Source organism: Crocuta crocuta, unplaced genomic scaffold (genome assembly GCF_008692635.1).
Source record: "Crocuta crocuta isolate KB4526 unplaced genomic scaffold, BGI_CrCroc_1.0 scaffold95, whole genome shotgun sequence".
Lineage (NCBI taxonomy): Eukaryota > Metazoa > Chordata > Mammalia > Carnivora > Hyaenidae > Crocuta > Crocuta crocuta.
In genome coordinates, this window is record NW_027530971.1 from 3,995,758 (window position 1) to 4,012,376 (window position 16,619).

The window sequence follows — 16,619 nt, forward strand, 5'->3', positions numbered from 1 at the left end:
CTGTCGTGGCTCGCTGATGACCTCAGAGCAGGGACGGGCAGAGCCAACTTTACAGCAGAAAGAGAAGCCCAGCCCAGGTGAGGAGACCGCACCCAGCAGCCCCGAAAGACCTTACGACACAGCCGAGCAGCACCTCCACAAATATTTTGAGAGAACCTGGCGCGTCCAGGCACCCAGAAGTCACAGAATTGGCAGGCCAATACAGCTCGGCTTTCAAACGGGGGACTGGCAGATTGTGGAGACGACGGGAAGGCAATAACATTGACGTCAGTCATCTAACGAAACAGCAGAAACGGCCCAGAGCTGGGCCTGCAGAGTGTGGGACGTGGTGGTGACTCGGAGGGTTAGATAACAGAACTGCGTCGCCGTAAAGCCAACTTTGCCAAGGACGGTCTCAATGTGGGTCGGGGATGGCTTCAACATCACTTCCCTAACTGAGTGAAAGGCACTTTTTATGACAGAGAGAAAGAGAGTGTGTGTGCACGTGTTCGCATGTGCCAGCTTTGGGTTCTGAGCCTGGAAGGCAAGAGTATTTACTTAGAATTTAATAATACAAGTCTGAGATAATTTTTAGATCCCTAAAGGGCCAAGTACATAGAGGAGAGGGGTAACTTATTCTGTGTCTTCCAGGTGTGAGAACCAGGTGGGGTGGAGGTTCAAGGCCATGTGTTCAAGGATTTCAGCTAGTTGTAAGGAGGAATTTAAAGAAAAAAAAATTTTTTTTACATTTATTTATTTTTGAGAGACAGAGAGAGACAGAGTGCAAGTTGGGGAGGGGCAGAGAGAGAAAGAGACATAGAATCTGAAGCAGGCTCCAGGCTCTGAGCTGTCAGCACAGAGCCCGATGCAGGGCTCAAACTCACAAACTGTGAGATCATGACCTGAGCCGAAGTCAGATCTTAACCGACTGAGCCGCCCAGGCACCCCTGTAAGGAGGAATTTTTAAAAAATCAGAGCTGAACACCCACAAGATGGACCTGGAAGGTGTTTTTGCAGAAGTGAGGAGCCCTCTGCCTGGGAGATACACACAAAGTCCTTTGCAATCCCTGGGTCTCTCTCTGCAAAATTAGGAGGAATTCTTATTTTGCTGTTTCAGGTTGAGAGTATAGACTGTTCTCAAACATACTATTCATTCCAATCCCGTGGATTCTGATTTTCAGTGTGGATCAATTTGGTATTCTGAACCATGTACCAGGAGAGAGGCCTTGGAGGAAACAGCACACAGATCATTCAGAGCAGGTGGCTCAAAGTTCATTTATATCTGATTTTGGAATGGGTTTCTGAATAAATGTTTCATAATGAAGATATCTCGATGTACGCACAACTTAGGGAATGCATAATACAGGTACCCTTGCACAGTGACTTCTGTTCTATAACCAGGGACCTGTTCCTGTGGGAAATGCATGCCCTGCTAAAGCACAGTGTGGTGTCCTTCACTCTCCTAATCAAGCCCCTCTCTCTTCTTTTTGCATCGGCTTTTGCTGCAACACAAACAGGCTGACGGATGTTGTAATGTCTCCCACTTTTTACGTCCACTGCTCTTTGCAGGACCAGCCCTCGTCCTGGGTGCAGTCAACACAGGGTCTCTGGGGCAGGGGAGATGAGGCAAGTGAAACTGCTTTCTGGCTCATTATAATGGATCTGAGCCAGGAGTGGGAGGGGCTGTGTGATCTCTTGTTAGTTCAGGGACAGGCCAGGGAATGGACAGGAGTGCTGAGCTCCCCGACACTGCAGGTGCCTATCAGTAAGTCTCTAAAGGAGATTTATGGGTCATGTAGGGGCTGGACCAAGTGACATTTAAGACCCTTTCCAGGTCTGAGATTCATGTAGCATAGAGCACAGCATGACATGCCCATGTTTGAATCGGAAATCAAGCCACTTACCCGGCCTCGCTCTGTGAGAGTCGTCAACATGACAATGAGTGATAACTTCTGATCCCAGACGACTTGCCAAAATTGTGCACAGGTATGTGGCAGGGGCCCCTGAGCAGCGATGTACTTGTTCACAAGGTTCGCAGCAGGAATTTCCATCTGGCAAGAGATTGTTAAGACATTAGAATCTGTCACTGCCACAAGGTGGCCACAGAACTGGATCTCAAACTCTTCTAGTTGGCAACTGACACCACACCAGAATATTCTGTCAATGTACAGCCAATAAGAAAAATCAAAGAAAAAGGCATTTTAGGGGCGCCTGGGTGGCTTAGTCGGTTAAGCGTCCGACTTTCGCTTAGGTCATGATCTCGCAGTTCGTGGGTTCGAGCCCCGCGTCGGGCTCTGTGCTGACTGCCGGCTCAGAGCCTGGAGCCTGTTTCAGTCTGTGACTCCCTCTCTCTCTGACCCTCCCCTGCTCACGCTGTCTCTCTCTCTCTCTCCTAGAAATAAATAAAAAATATTAAAAAAAAAAGAAAAAGGCATTTTAAAAAATCCTTGAAAGATACTTGACAATAATGCTAGCATTAACTACTTAAGATAAAGCCATATGACACTCAGTAGGCAATAATAGGAAATGTACCTAAAGATGCAGAACAGTTTGAATGATCTTTACTGCTGTATCAATACTGGCCATCTATATTTTCAGCAATACATACTAATCCTCATGCCCAAATCTTTCCCCACCCAGGGCCTTCTATCAAAATCGATTTGCTTTTCTCTGAAGCATAGACCACACAGACTTACGCCACCACTATGCTATACTTTGCTTCCTGCAGGGTTCTAATGCCTGTGTCATTGAGTCGATCAGTCCTTCCCCTCCCAGCCTTGCTGAGGTGTAACTGACAAACAAAAATTGCATATATTTGAGGTGTACAACATGATAGTTTGATGTATGCATATGTTGTGAAATGATCACCACAATTAAGTTAATGAACACATCCATCACCTCACACAGTTATTTGAGTTGATTAATGTTAAACATCAAAATGTGTTCAACTGTCCTCAGTGCCCTTCCCCCTGCTCTGCTTTTACTTCTTCTCTCTGAACGGAGTCATGTCTATGAAAAAACACTCAGGGCCTACTGAACGTTCAAGTAACACTGCGAGTCATTCATTCTCAGGTGGGGAAGGTACAACACAGGCACCCAATTCATGGTTTGGCTGATGTTTGGGTTAATGGCTTCTTCATTCCTCGTCTCAGTTGCCCCATTTCCCTGCAAAGGGACAGAGTACGTGACACTGCTGACCCCACCGATTCTGATGCTCTGCCTTCAAGACACTAGGAACGTTGAAGGGAGGGTCAATGAATCCCAAAGATGTTTTGGAATAAATGGAATCACTGATAACACCCATCTGTATTAGGATAGTTCTTAACATTTTGCTATAACTTGAGAAATCATCTGTTCATGTAGATCGGGGTTGGCAAACGTTGGCCTGAGGGCCAAATCTGACTGCCACTTTGCAAGCTAAGAGTGTTTTAAAAATATTTTTACACAGTTGCATGGTAAGTGGTTATATAAGTACTTAAGTAATAGCCTCCATTTTCCCTCAGCTTGCAAGACTGAAATACTATCTGGTCCTCTACAGAAAAAGTGTGCTGACTCCTGGTTTAAATGAAGAAAATCGGGTTCAGAGAGGCCAAGGAAGTTGCCCAAGATTCATTTTCAGAGTAGAATGAATGCTTTTCCCACAACACGTGAAATCTTTTACATTTCCTTTTTGGGTTACATTCCCCCTTATTTTTAGGTGGGATCCCCCCAGTAATAAGATGGGGCGGGGAGAGAGAGAAACACAGAAATTTATAAGCATACCACTGGCACACAAACAAAAAAAAAAACCCCAAAAAAACAGGGAAAAAAAAAAAAAAAAGAAAGAAACCACAAAAATGTCAGCAGTTGAGGACAGAAGGCATTTGGATGATGGGAGCCAGAGACACAGAATCTGAGTTTTGGTCTCACCTTCTATTAGCTTTGTGACTTTTCAAATTATTTAATCTCTCTGAACCTTAGTTTTGTCCTCTGTAAAAAGACTATTCTGCCTTCCCTCAATGGCTGCGGGGGTGCTGAAATGAGGGGGTGAACAGAAAGCACTTGATCAACTGCAAAGCACCACCCATTCCATTCACCGTTGTTACAGGGATCAATGGGCTCTTATTACCCAGATTCTTGACTTACGTTCACATAACTTGCATTAATATAATCTTCATTTCCCTGCAGTAATACCCGGGTGGTGTCATCTGTGGGGGAGAAACAAATTTACCAATTATCCCAAGCGTTATTTTTATCGACCAAGTAAACAAGAGTTCAGTCCCCAACCCCATCTGCAGCTTCGCCTCATTAGCATAAACACTATTCCCCAACTGTTCCGAGTCTGAAATGGCGGCAATAAAGACGGTGGTGTTTACAGACACACTGAAAATCGGTCCAGAATACCAGACAATCTGTTTTAAAAAGGGAAACATTATCTCAGCGTGTTGGGGGTGGGGGGTGGGGGAGAGAAGGAGGCATTCACGCCGGATACTCACAAGGCAGCACATCTTTATATCGATTTTTGTCCAAATTCTGAGGCAGCTTTGCAAACGTGATGGCCAGACCGGGCTTCTTTCTGTAGAGTTGCTATATAACAAATACAGAAGTGGAAAAAAAACCCACAAAAAACCAACATTACAAAAAACAGCTATGATGGGAGTGTGAAAATATACTTTCAACAATAAAGTCTACCACTCGTGGCACTAGATCTTAACATTTAAAAGTGATTGGGTGCTCTATTTTAAAAGAAAACTCTTCCTAATAAGAAATTCTACTGACTAAACTTGCTCAATTTTTTATCTTTAACGTGAGGATTGGGGCGCCCGGGTGGCTTAGTCGGTTAAGCGTCCGACTTTCGCTCAGGTCATGATCTCGCGGTTCGTGGGTTCGAGCCCCGCGTCGGGCTCTGTGCTGACTGCCAGCTCAGAGCCTGGAGCCTGTTTCAGAGTCTGTCACTCCTTCTCTCTTTGACCCTCCCCTGCTCATGCTGTCTTTCTCCCTCCTAGAAATAAATAAAACATTAAAAAAAAAAAAAAACACAGGATCTTTGGGTGGGGGGGTAGTCACAGGAAGGAGTCTGAGTCATAGATAATGGATCGTGGTACGTGAAATCTTTTTATGATAGTTATTTGACAAATGCTAAAAGCAAGTCGAGGAAGAAAAGAATTCTGACTCAAAGTTCAATGGAAACCATTTATATTAGTCTAAAAACATTTCTTTCCAGTTCAGTGGAGTGAACCAGGTTCTTAGCTAAAGACAGGAGCATTTCATTCATCTTTTCAGAAGTATGTTTCCACAGTAAAAACATTCCTTCCAATACACAGTAAACTTCATTTAAAGAGGTATCCTTGCCGAGCAATGTAATAACTAGCCAAAACCCCAATTAAACCATCTTTGTACATCTCGAAGCCCCTATTACATATTCGTGCAATGCCTGCTATGGTTCTGACAACAGCTGTGGCTGAGGTACTAAGAGGACCCTTATTTTGCAAGCAAGGAGCAGAGATTAGATACTTTGGCTCACAATCACAAACGGGAGCTGACTTCAGATCTGACTCAATGCTAGAGTTTTCTTCGCCTTTGAAAACACTCTATGGAGGTATGACTGTCAGGTAAAAAGTGGTACGTATTTAATGTACACAACCTGACAGGTCACACCAGTGAAACCACCACCACCACAAGATCACAGACAGCCATTCCTTCCCAGTTTCCTCCTCTCCTCAGGCTTTTTCACACAACTGTTTCTCACACTTTGAACTAGAGAGTGAAACACCAGTCACCGCGGCTTTATGAAAGTTTACAAACAATACAACTTTGTCTCAGTGTTGGAAGCAACCTTTTCTTCCCCTGGAAAATCTGAGAAATTCAGACTAGTATAAAGAAAAAAAATTATCAACAATTTGACAACCCCAAGAGAACTCTTTTCACGTTTTTTTCCTCCGGTTTTCTATGTATACAAATAAACAGAAGTACACATATAAACAGAGAAGACATAGATATACATTTTTAAAAACAAAAAATAAGACTGAATTACAAATTAGCATTTCTATACTATATTTTATGGAAACCCAGTGTTTTGAAAGGAATACTAACAGGTTTTCCTTAGAAAATTTCAAGGTCAGGGAAACCTGGGCGGCTCTGTCGGTTAAGCATCCAACTTTGGCTCAGATCATGATGTCACAGTTGGCGAGTTCAAGCCCCGTGTCAGGCTCTGGCTGACAGTTTAGAGCCTGAAGCCTGCTTCAGGATTCTGTGTTTCCCTCTCTCACTGCCCCTTTCCTCTCATGCTCTCTCTCTCTCTCTCTCAAAAATAAATAAACATTAAAAAAAAAGTTTCAAGGTCAGAGAAATTTGGAAAATACAAGCCATCATATGTTCTATGAATCTCCAAGCTCAACCCTGCAGTACTTAAGCTTATTTAATTCTGATTAGCTAAGCTTTTCTCAAGTTAATTTGACCATGGAGGATCTCACATCTCATAAGAAGTATTCTGACAACTACTACCATAATTTTGAAGCCTGAAGCCTGGTTTTTCCTACTTATTATAGAGTGTCTAGGTCCTTACGCCATTCAATATTCTAAATATTCTTTCACATAAAATGATTTTTACTGGATTATAGTTTCTTAACTTTTACTCTACTTTTTGATTAGGTGGTTTTCAAAGGTTTTACTCAAACTTTTAGGAGAATTACTATCTCAAAACATATAAGGACTCTGATACATATAGTCGCCTACAGGGGTGTATGAGAATAGCTAGTCCACTAAATTGTGGCCAACATCAACTAAAAGGTGTTTGCAATTTGAATAAGAAGGCTGAACAGCAGTTACCCCAATATTTTTGCAACTTGTATTTCTTGTTGTGTAAATTGGCCTCTGTGAATCTGTTTTACGCTTATTGGTTCTTTTTTTTTTTTTAAGTCTATTTATTTATTTTGAAAGAGAGAGAGTGCAAGTGGGAGAGGAGTGGAGAGAGAGAGACTGAGCTATCAGCCCAGACTTCGATGCGGGGCTCGAACGTGTGGACTGTGAGATCATGACCTGAGCCAAAGTCAGATGTTTAACCTGCAGAGCTAACCAGGCACCCCTCTTTTTTTCTTTTTAATTAAATAAACACACTGCACAGGAATCACCAGGAGAGAATGAGCATCAAGATTTTTGGGTAACAATAATTGTGTCATGCCTTATATGTTTACCAAATGTTTAGAGTTTGCAGTCTCTCCCCAAGCTCAGCTACCGATCTTCACAATTTCAGTTTGTAACAATCAAATAGCCACTGAATTTTTTTTTTTTTTTAGGGTGAGAGCGCACCCGTGTGTGTGATTGAAGGAGGGGCAGAGGAACAGAAGGGGAGAGGGAGAGGGAGAGAGAAAGAATATTTCAAGCAGGCTCCAGGGAGTACTTGCTCTCATGACTGTGGGATCATGACCTGAGCCAAAGTCAAGAATTGGCCGCTCAGCCCACTGAGCCACCCAGGTACCCCACCACTGAACAACTTCTTAAACTTAGTCTGACAGCTTTAATGGACAGAGATTGTTCTAGAAATAAATTCAGAATTTACTGGAAAGTTTGGTTTGATACTGTAAGGAGAATATCTGAGTCAAATTTCCCCAAATGACATTTTGTTTCTGACTAACTGCATAGAGGTTAAATCCAATTAAGTGAATATAATCAGTAAAGCTAAGCCGGAGGTTCAAGGATTTTTTTTCCAAATAAAAGCATAAATGTAATCAACTTGAGATGGTCTAAAAGAAAAGCACAGATCCAGCAAAAGCCTTTAATTACAATAAGTATATAAATGTATCCCAGCAGTAATGATCTGTTGATAAGATTGTCAAGGTACTAAAATAAAAAATAAAATAGCAGTGTTTAAACATTTTAAATGTGCACTCCCTGGGCTTTATCTGACAGAAATGCATAAAGATACATATCAGAGAAATTTATCTACAGCAAAGCATTTTTTTATTAGCAGAAGACTGGAAACAGCCTGAAAATTTCCCAACAGAGAGAGGTACTGACTTAAATTATGGTACAGTCATATCAAAATTATGTGCAATAAAAAGATTAAAGTACAGGTTTGGAAAGATATTCATTCATCTATTTTGAAGAATGCAAGTTACAAGGGCACCTGGCTAGCCCAGTTGGTAAAGCAAGAGACTCTTGATCTCAGGGTTGTGAGTTCAAGCCCCATGGTGGGTATAGAGAATACTTCAAAATAAAATCTTGGGGCACCTGGGTGGCTCAGTAGGTTAAGTGTCCAGCTTTCGCTCAGGTCATGGTCTCACGGTTCATGAGTTTGAGCCCTGTGTTGGGCTCTGTGATAACAGCTCAGAGCCTGGAGCCTGCTTCAGATCCCATGTCTTCCTCTTCTCTGTTTGCACTGTCTCTCTCTCTCTCTCTCAAAAATAAACAAACATTAACAAAGGAGTAACGGGCTCTGTGGCTTTGGACAAAGGGTGCAAATCGCTGAGGAAAGCCTGACAAGTGGTGTCAAGGAGCCGTACAATTAAGCTAAGGGTTTTTCATTAGGGCCTCCACAGGCTGCTTCCCTAGTAGCACTGTGTAGATCTAATTCATACTTAGGGGCAGTCTGTCTACACTGCGGACTTCCCCTTTCCCTGTACCTGACCCAGTCAGAGAGCAAGGGATGCTGGAGGGGACCTAAAGCCTCCCTCTACATTCCCATAAGGGTTTGCTGAAATAAACTAACACTACTGCTAGCGATTTGAGGACCTTCAATAGTGCTACATTTTTTTAACTTTATTTATTGAATTAGAGACATAGTGCATACAAGCAAGGGGGGACAGGTAGAGAGAAAGGGGGACAGAGGATCCGAAGCAGGCTCCGAGCCAACAGACAGCAGAGAGCCCAATGTGGGGCTTGAACTCACGATGAGGTCATGACCTGATCATAACTGACTGAGCCACCCAGGTGCCCCAATAGTGTTACTTAAAAAAAATTTTTTTTTAAATGTTTGTTAATTTTTGAGAGACACAGCATGAGTGGGGGAAAGGCAGAGACAGAGAGGGAGACACAGAATCTGAGCTGCTAGCAGAGCCTGACATGGGGTTTAAACTCACGGAACTGTGAGATCATGACCTGAGCCGATAGTCGGACGCCCAGCTGACTGAGCCCCCCAAGTGCCCCCCCAGTAGGGCTACTTTAAATGCACAGTCCCAGATGCAGATCCCACCCTTTGCGATCAAGTATTCTTTCAAGTCCCTTTCATTGCTAAATACATGATAACGAGCTGGGGTGCCCCTTCTTTTAAATGGGCTTCCAGCATTTGAAATGTAAAGTCCTCACTCACACTCGCTCCTGCTATTTCACACATTACAGAACACTTTCGTTAAAGAAAAAAAAACTATCTAGAAAAATTCTTAAATGCTTTTTTTAAGGTATGAATTCTAATCTTGAAGGTATAATTGCCTTCACTAATTTCTATGTGTGTCTATTTAAATGTCTCATTAAGTCTTCAGCTCCCTTGGCCCTTCCAAAGCAACTTTTATAGTAATCATGGGGGCCGGTGAGTCACTTGTTTTGACACCAGTGGATGTTTCCTATAAGGGCGACGTAGGACGGAGTTCAGGACAAAAGGGTCAGGAGAGAGAGAAAGACGGCTTCTGGCTTTGGTAGGGGAGGAAGGTGCTGGAGTGGGATGGGTGGGGTGTCTGGCTGGACACGGTCTCTGGTCTCCGGCAGAATGTCGGAGACTCTGCCCTTCCCAGTGCGGAGAGGGCCAGGGGAAAGATGCTCATTTCCTACCAGCCTCACCCCAAAAGTCCCCGAAGAAGTCTTAACTGCACAAGGAGGCGGGGAAATTGCAAGTCACCTGGTCACGTGATGAGGATGGGCACCGGGGTCCTTTGCCGGGAAGCTGGTTCCCTAGGAACACCCTTTGCCTTGCTTCAGCAGAAAGGCCAGCTCAGGGAAAGCATGAAATGAGCCACACATTTCCTTCAGGAAGGAATGAACCGGGGGCAGACTTAATGAGTTCCTTAATGCAAGGGCATCCTGGAGGTGGTAAAAGACTGGGAGCAATGCAAACCCCAAATCCTCTCCTTTATGTGAGACAGAGCGATGCCCTACGTTGGCTCAACCAGGTAGAGCACTCAGGCAGTTCGATGCCAATCTGTTCACATGGAGTATCTGCTCATGTGGAGTAGCTCATGCGGAGTAGCTCACGGAGGGAAGGGCTCACACTGGGGGCTGGGTGAGCAGCTGGGCGGCGCCCGGCAATGGTGAGTTCTGACACTAACTAGACTTTAACACAGATTCTAATCCAACCTCTATCCAACAACCAGCTATTTGACACGAGGCAAGTCCCCATCCCCGGAGTCTGATTTTCTCCGTCTACAAAGGCGTGATCCTAAAGTTGTGAGAATCAACAGAGACGACATATGTGAAATACACTTGGCAAATTCCAAAGTGCTACAGAAATGCTAATTATTATTAAGTGTGATTTTATTGCAGCTGGGACCACATACTCTCTGGAACACATTAGCAATTGTTTACCGAAAGCCATGGGAGGGATGGGAAATTCCCCTAATGAAAAAGAATCTTCAAAACAAGCTTTGCTGAAAACCAGCTAGCCTTCAGAAGAGGGATTCCATCCATGGCCCGGCTCCCCCAGGGCAGGCCTTTGGCAACATGGAGTGTGGGGCACGGGCACCGGCTAGGGACCAGCCTCCCCTTTCCACTCCAGTCCAGAGCACAGCCCCCATCAGACATGCCGATGGTGCCGGAGGAACAGGTGGAAAAACCAGAACAGCCAAGACTCTGGAGTGAGACACCCCAGCATTCTAAGCTCAGCAGATACTGCCACTTCCTGTGTGGAGACTGAGCATGTTTTTTGAGAAAGAATAATAGTTGTTACTTTTTATTGCATTCTTAGCATGTGTTAAACAATGCATTGAGCGTTTATCTCACTGGATGCTTACAAACAACCCGTGAGATACCGAGTTTATAGCTGGGGAAGTAGAGGGAACAGAGAGGTGAAGTCACACAGGAAGTGAGCGGCGGAACCAGGATTTAAAGTCTGGCTCTGTGTGGCTAGATTGCTTCTCAGATCTTTTCTAGCTCCGACGCCATTCTATAGGACTAACTGCTCCCACACACAGACAGCACTTTGCTGTTTCCAAAGGTTGTATAGCTGTTCAGAGAACAACCTCCTGAGCAAGCCTGTCGGGTTCCAATCAGGCTGAACTGTTTACTGTGCGCTAAGCAGAGATCTGATCCTTCAGCCACACAGTGGGGATAACGGCTCTGTGAGGTGGGGTGCTTAAAGCACATGCCACATACTAAGTGCTCAATTAAAGGTTTCCCTTTGTCGTGGCTTCCTGTCTGATCTGGCTTCCTTGAGCGTTCCTCCACTCTAGCAGCTGTGGGAAACATCTTCCCCTTCTATCACCGGGACTGTTACATTACCTCCCATACTCTAGGGTTCCTTGGGGGGCAGTGTGGGGAGACCGAAGAGGCAGGCCTCCATGTACCCCCCAGCTCCATCACAGAGCAGCTCTGGGGTTCTCTGCTCCGCAAAAGATAGGAGTTAAAAAGATGGCCCTTCTCAGTTTCTAGGAAATGTATGAACTAAATGACATGTAGATACTAAGCTCTAACCCTAAGATTTCTGTGTTCTCTGTTCCTTGTGCTATAGTCCAACTATGCACTCTAAAGAGGAGACTTCAGGTGGGGAACAGTGGTGCGGTCTCTACTCTGTCGTCCCCTGGGTCACCTTGTGCATTAAAACCTCCTGCGAATCTTGTGAAGAGTACCCAGGAGTAGCAACACCGAGTAGGGCTGACGCAGCAGCTGCAGGCGGGGCCCCTTAACCAGCTCCTCAGGCCTCATGCAGGTGGCGAGGGTGCTTTCTGGAGCAGGGTTTCAGAACCGCAGCCAAGCTCTTGTTCCTCTTTGAGGGCCGACAGCGCCTCCTTGTGGACAACCTTATCAGGGACAGACGGTGTGCACTGGGAGGACTTCCATTACCTGGAGCCTCGCCCAGGACTCTGTGTCCCATTGCTCAAGCCAGGTAGGCCCTGTGCCACCTGAAACCGTAGGAGCTTAGTCTCCGTTCAGGCTGTGACCTTCGGAATGACCTTCCCTCCACACTTAATCCCACCTATTCTCTCTTAACACCTCTCACCCCCGAGGACCTCCTGGAAGCCCCTTACCTCTAGTCCCTATAGAACATACATCCTACATAAGGAAAGCTTGTCCTACCTTGGTCTTTGGCGGTTTCTGGGACTCATGATACATCTCCCAAATACTAGACTGTAAGCTCCTTGGGACCAGAAATCCTCTCTTCCCCTCACTGTGCTCCTGATGTAGCGGTTTTGGCACATGGTAAATACCTAATACACAGTCAATGAATGAATGAATGCCTCCAGTGTCCACCCCCCCCACCGCCTTTCCCACCCCCTCCAATGACCAATATGAAATAAAACCCATATTCTGTAACTTCTACTTGCTTCCATTATTTTGGAGAGGGTTTAAAAATGTTGTTTTACAGTGTTTAAAATGTATATTTCAACTTTGAACTTTTTTGCAATACAAGGCCAGAGTTGAACATAACCCCTGCATTTTCTTCCTTTAAAATCTTAAGCCAATAGAGCCTCTTGCAGCACACTGGAAAAAAGGGCTATTTCTCTTTGTAGATACTCACTATATGTCTATCAACTACCCAAATAATTAGATTATTCCTACTCTCTTACCAAGATTTTGTTTCCACACAATAGGGAGTTAGTTATACTTTGTTTTTCAGGGTGGGGTCAATTATCATCCCCTTTTACTTGCAGGCTTTTATTTTCTACTGTTGTTCAGACACACACGTATTTTTACATTCCAATAACGTATTTTATTTACATTCTGTTCCTTATACCATCCTAAACCTTTCTTTTGCTTAAGGCTCTTCACTTTGCATTCTTTCCTGTTTGATGTTCACATTACTCACGCTTTCCTGAGTCAATATGCGATCACATGCATTTGACAAACAAACTTCTTAGTTTTGCTGCTGTTGACTTTTTCCTTACTATGGCTTTCCAATGAAAAATGGCATTGCTGACTTGTGCTTTTGAATCTGAGCTGGGACTCCTTCCTCATTTGTGAATCCAGACTGTGTATGTTATTGATCACGATCTATTTTCTTTCTTTCTTTCTTTTTTTTTTAAAGATTTTAATTTTAAAGTTTGTTTATTTTGAGAGAAAGAGAAGAGTGGGGGAGGGGCAGAGAGAGAGAGAGGCAGAGAATCCCAAGTGGGCTCCACACTGTCACAGTGGAGCCTAACTTGGGGCTTGATCTCATGAACTGTGAAATCATGGCCTGAGCCAAAATCAAGAGTCAGATGCTTAACCGACTGAGCTACCCAGGCACCTCTTAAAGATTTTATTTTTAATTTTTTTAATGCTTATTTATTTTTGAGAGAGAGAGCGAGAGAGTGCGAGCGCGAGCATGGTACAGGCAGAGAGGGGGACAGAAAATCTGTAGCAGGCTCCAGGCTCTGAGCTGTATGCATAGAGCCTGATGTGGGGCTCAAACCCATGAGCCATGAGATCATGACCTGAGCCGAAGTCAGACACTTAACCCACTGAGCCACCCGGGCGCCCCTTAAAGACTTTATTTTTAAGTAATATTCACACCTGACCTGGGACTTAAACTCACAACCCCAAGATCAAGAGTTGTATGCGCTACCGACTGAGCTAGCCAGGTGCCCCCTATTTTCTTTCAATGGTCTACTTGTGGCTTCTTTGTGCTCTTCTGTTTTATTGCATGAACTCCTCTTCTTCTACTTTTAAAAAATGTGGAAGATAAACACATCCCATTTTCACTCTGTGGCGGGTGGATGGTCATGGTCACACAGTGGACTTAAAACCCGAATCTCCTTTGCTCCCGCTCTGTTCTGTGAGGGCTCTGCGTGTGCCTTGTCAACAGTCTCAATTCGGTGATTAGAGGCCCCTCCCGGGGAAGGACGACAGGGTCTGACTTTGGTTCCTACTTCTGTTCACACAGCTGCAGAGGACCTGGGCAGGCCAGCCGCTCTGCCTTCATGGGAGGACACGACCCGCTCCCAACTACAGAGGGTGCCTGCTGGGGTCAGGACCGGCCCCCCACCCCTCTGGGGCTCACCCACGCTGCCTTTCCAGCACCTTCTACTGCTGTGTGTTTCGACTTTTGTGTGGGCAGCTAAACAGGCTCAGAGTCCCTCCTCCTCGATTTCTGACACGACTCTCCATGACTACGGAGCGTTACTAGACAGGAGGGTGAGGCAGAGTTCAGCAACAGGCTGTGGTCCTGGCCCCTGCTTCCCAGGCCTGCTCTGCCTCCCTGCCCGTGGGCTCCCCTGTGCTCCCGCCAGGAGCTCAAGCCGCCCGGGGACTCGGGTGACTCAGCAGCCACTGGGCAGCCCCCTGAGGCATTGAGGCCCAGGCCCGGGACTTGGCCCTCGCAATCTCTTACCTCGAACTGGATTAGCACTGTCCCGCTTTCGAGGCCCTTCTTTAGCTGTTCCATGGACCCCTCCAAGGTGGCTCCCCCCTCTGGACATGTGGGGAAAACGGCCTCCGGGAAAAGCTGGCTCAGTTCATCCTCAGATCTGATGTCGGCGAATGAGTGGACAGCTGTAAGGACGAGAAGGAGTGTGTCTGTCAGGGGCAGCGCACTCTCGTTGATCAATTTCCTCAAAAACTGGATACCTATGACACCTGAATGCAGATGGTTTAAAACAGCTAATTAAACGATTAAGCACATGGTAATCATTTTCACCAAAGACACTATTTCTTGAATGATTCAATAAGTGCTAATTATATGAAATGACATACTAATCTTCCTGGTTAGTTTTAAATGACGGTGTTCTGTGCTCAGAGGCTTTTGACAAAGGTAGGAGAAAGGGAAAGAATGTTCTCTCCGACCTGGTTATTTCCATCCATCTCTCCCCTCCCCTGCTTCTTTCTCAGGTCCCTTTCATTTACTCCCTTCCTGGACACTCTATGACAGCACTGTCCCACAGAGTCACGTCAATCTCTACCCTCAAAGCCATTTTTAGGCCGGAGGCTCCTAAATAAATGTATCCAGTCCTAACACCTCCTCTGGGTTCACTTCTACCTCTTCAGTACAAATTCCCCCTTCACATCAGACTCATCAGGTAAAGACAAACTGAGCCCCCCCATCCCTACCCCGCACTAACTTCCTGCCCACTCTCACACGCCTCTTTCTGTCCATCGCCACGTTCCTCTCCGATCTCCCAAGACGGAAACTTTGGGATCATCTCCGATTTTCCCCTTTCCACCCAGGAAGGGAAGTCACTCCCTTACTAAAAAGCCTTCAGTGGCTCCCTACTGCCTTCAGGACAACAAGAAAGGAGAAGGAAAACAACGTTTGCATTTGCACACAAACTGAATGCTGAACCAGCTGCCACTGTCCCCATTTTACAGATGAGGAAATCGACTATCAGGGTATGGAAGTTGTCTCACGTGTCCAAAGTGTCACAGACTACTGGGGGCAGGAGGAGGCGGGAGGACACACAGGAATCCAGTCCATCCACATCTCTCTGGTCCAAAAGACCACATTCCTTTCGCAGACCAGGGAAGCGTCGCTCTTCTGCTATTTTGTGAGAATGTGATTTCTGTTTGGTCTGCAACTCCTGTGCTGTTTACTTACTTTTCTATCAATTCATTTTTACTTAAATGTTTAGTTTTATTTGAGATAGAGAAGGGGGGGAGAGGAAGAGGGAGGAGGGGGGAGAGGGGGAGAGGGGGAGAGAGAGAGAGCGCGAGAGAGAGAGCGCGCGCGAGCATGAACAGGGGAGGGGCAGAGACAGAGGGAGAGAATTCCAAGCAGGCTCTGCGCGGTCAGCATGGAACCTGATGTGGGGCTTGAACTCACGAACTCGAGATCATGACCTGAGCTGAGATCAAGAGTGCCCGCCAGTGGCACTGCCCTTTTAGCTCTAACAGTCTACAAACACCCATCTTCTTCCTCGCAAACCAGCGCCAGCTTCTCAAAGCAGCTGGTGGAGGGTCCCCTCCCGCGCTGGCCCCTGGGGCGACTTCCTTTGTTTCCTATCTTGCAGCCTTACCAGTCACCAGCTGAGGGGCAACCCAACCTCTGCTTGCCCATGTCATACTGACCTTACAAGAGTGTTATGTAAAGTGTTTACACAGCGAGAGGCCCTTTTCTGGTGAGACACAGACATTAGCTACTATCAGTCCTGAACACCTGCTGTGGCTGGGGGTGGTTCACTGGGGATGGGGGAGTAGTTGGGGGTGGCAGGGAGGGATCTGGAGCGATCCGTAAGGCCTCACAGAGGAGGGGGGATGAGAGCTGGCCCGGGATAGCTCTGGGCTTGGAGATTTATGGGAACAGCATGAAAGCAGGTTGGGGGGGGTGGGTAGGGAGGACTCTGCCTATACCTGTGCCACCAAAACACCGATGTGCGGCCAGGGCTTTGAGTCACACACTCCATTTACCTTCAGTATTTCAGAACGGGGCGGAAGGATTCAAGGACTCAGCTTACTGTTTTATGACAGCAACAACAACAGTAATGGTATTCAACAGAGGCCATCCTTCAAGCGCCTACCAGGTTTCAGGAAGTATCCTATTGCTTTTCAAGGAGCATCATTTCATCTTCAAAAGAACTGTGATGGAGTGATTACTGTCACCTTATTTT

General features: G+C 45.7%; 1 protein-coding gene across 2 annotated transcripts in view; it reads right to left on the reverse strand.

Annotated features, from left to right (window-relative positions):
• The window catches only part of PTPN3 (protein tyrosine phosphatase non-receptor type 3), a 75,911-nt gene that overhangs the window by 10,260 nt on the left and 49,032 nt on the right, over window positions 1-16,619 (reverse strand). For both annotated transcript variants that reach the window (XM_077769842.1, XM_077769843.1), the window contains 4 exons: window positions 14,411-14,571; window positions 4,455-4,545; window positions 4,105-4,166; window positions 1,884-2,030 (listed from right to left, as the gene is read on the reverse strand). In XM_077769842.1, coding sequence (XP_077625968.1) covers window positions 1,884-2,030; window positions 4,105-4,166; window positions 4,455-4,545; window positions 14,411-14,571 — 461 coding nt within the window. The remainder of the gene's footprint in view (window positions 1-1,883; window positions 2,031-4,104; window positions 4,167-4,454; window positions 4,546-14,410; window positions 14,572-16,619) is intronic.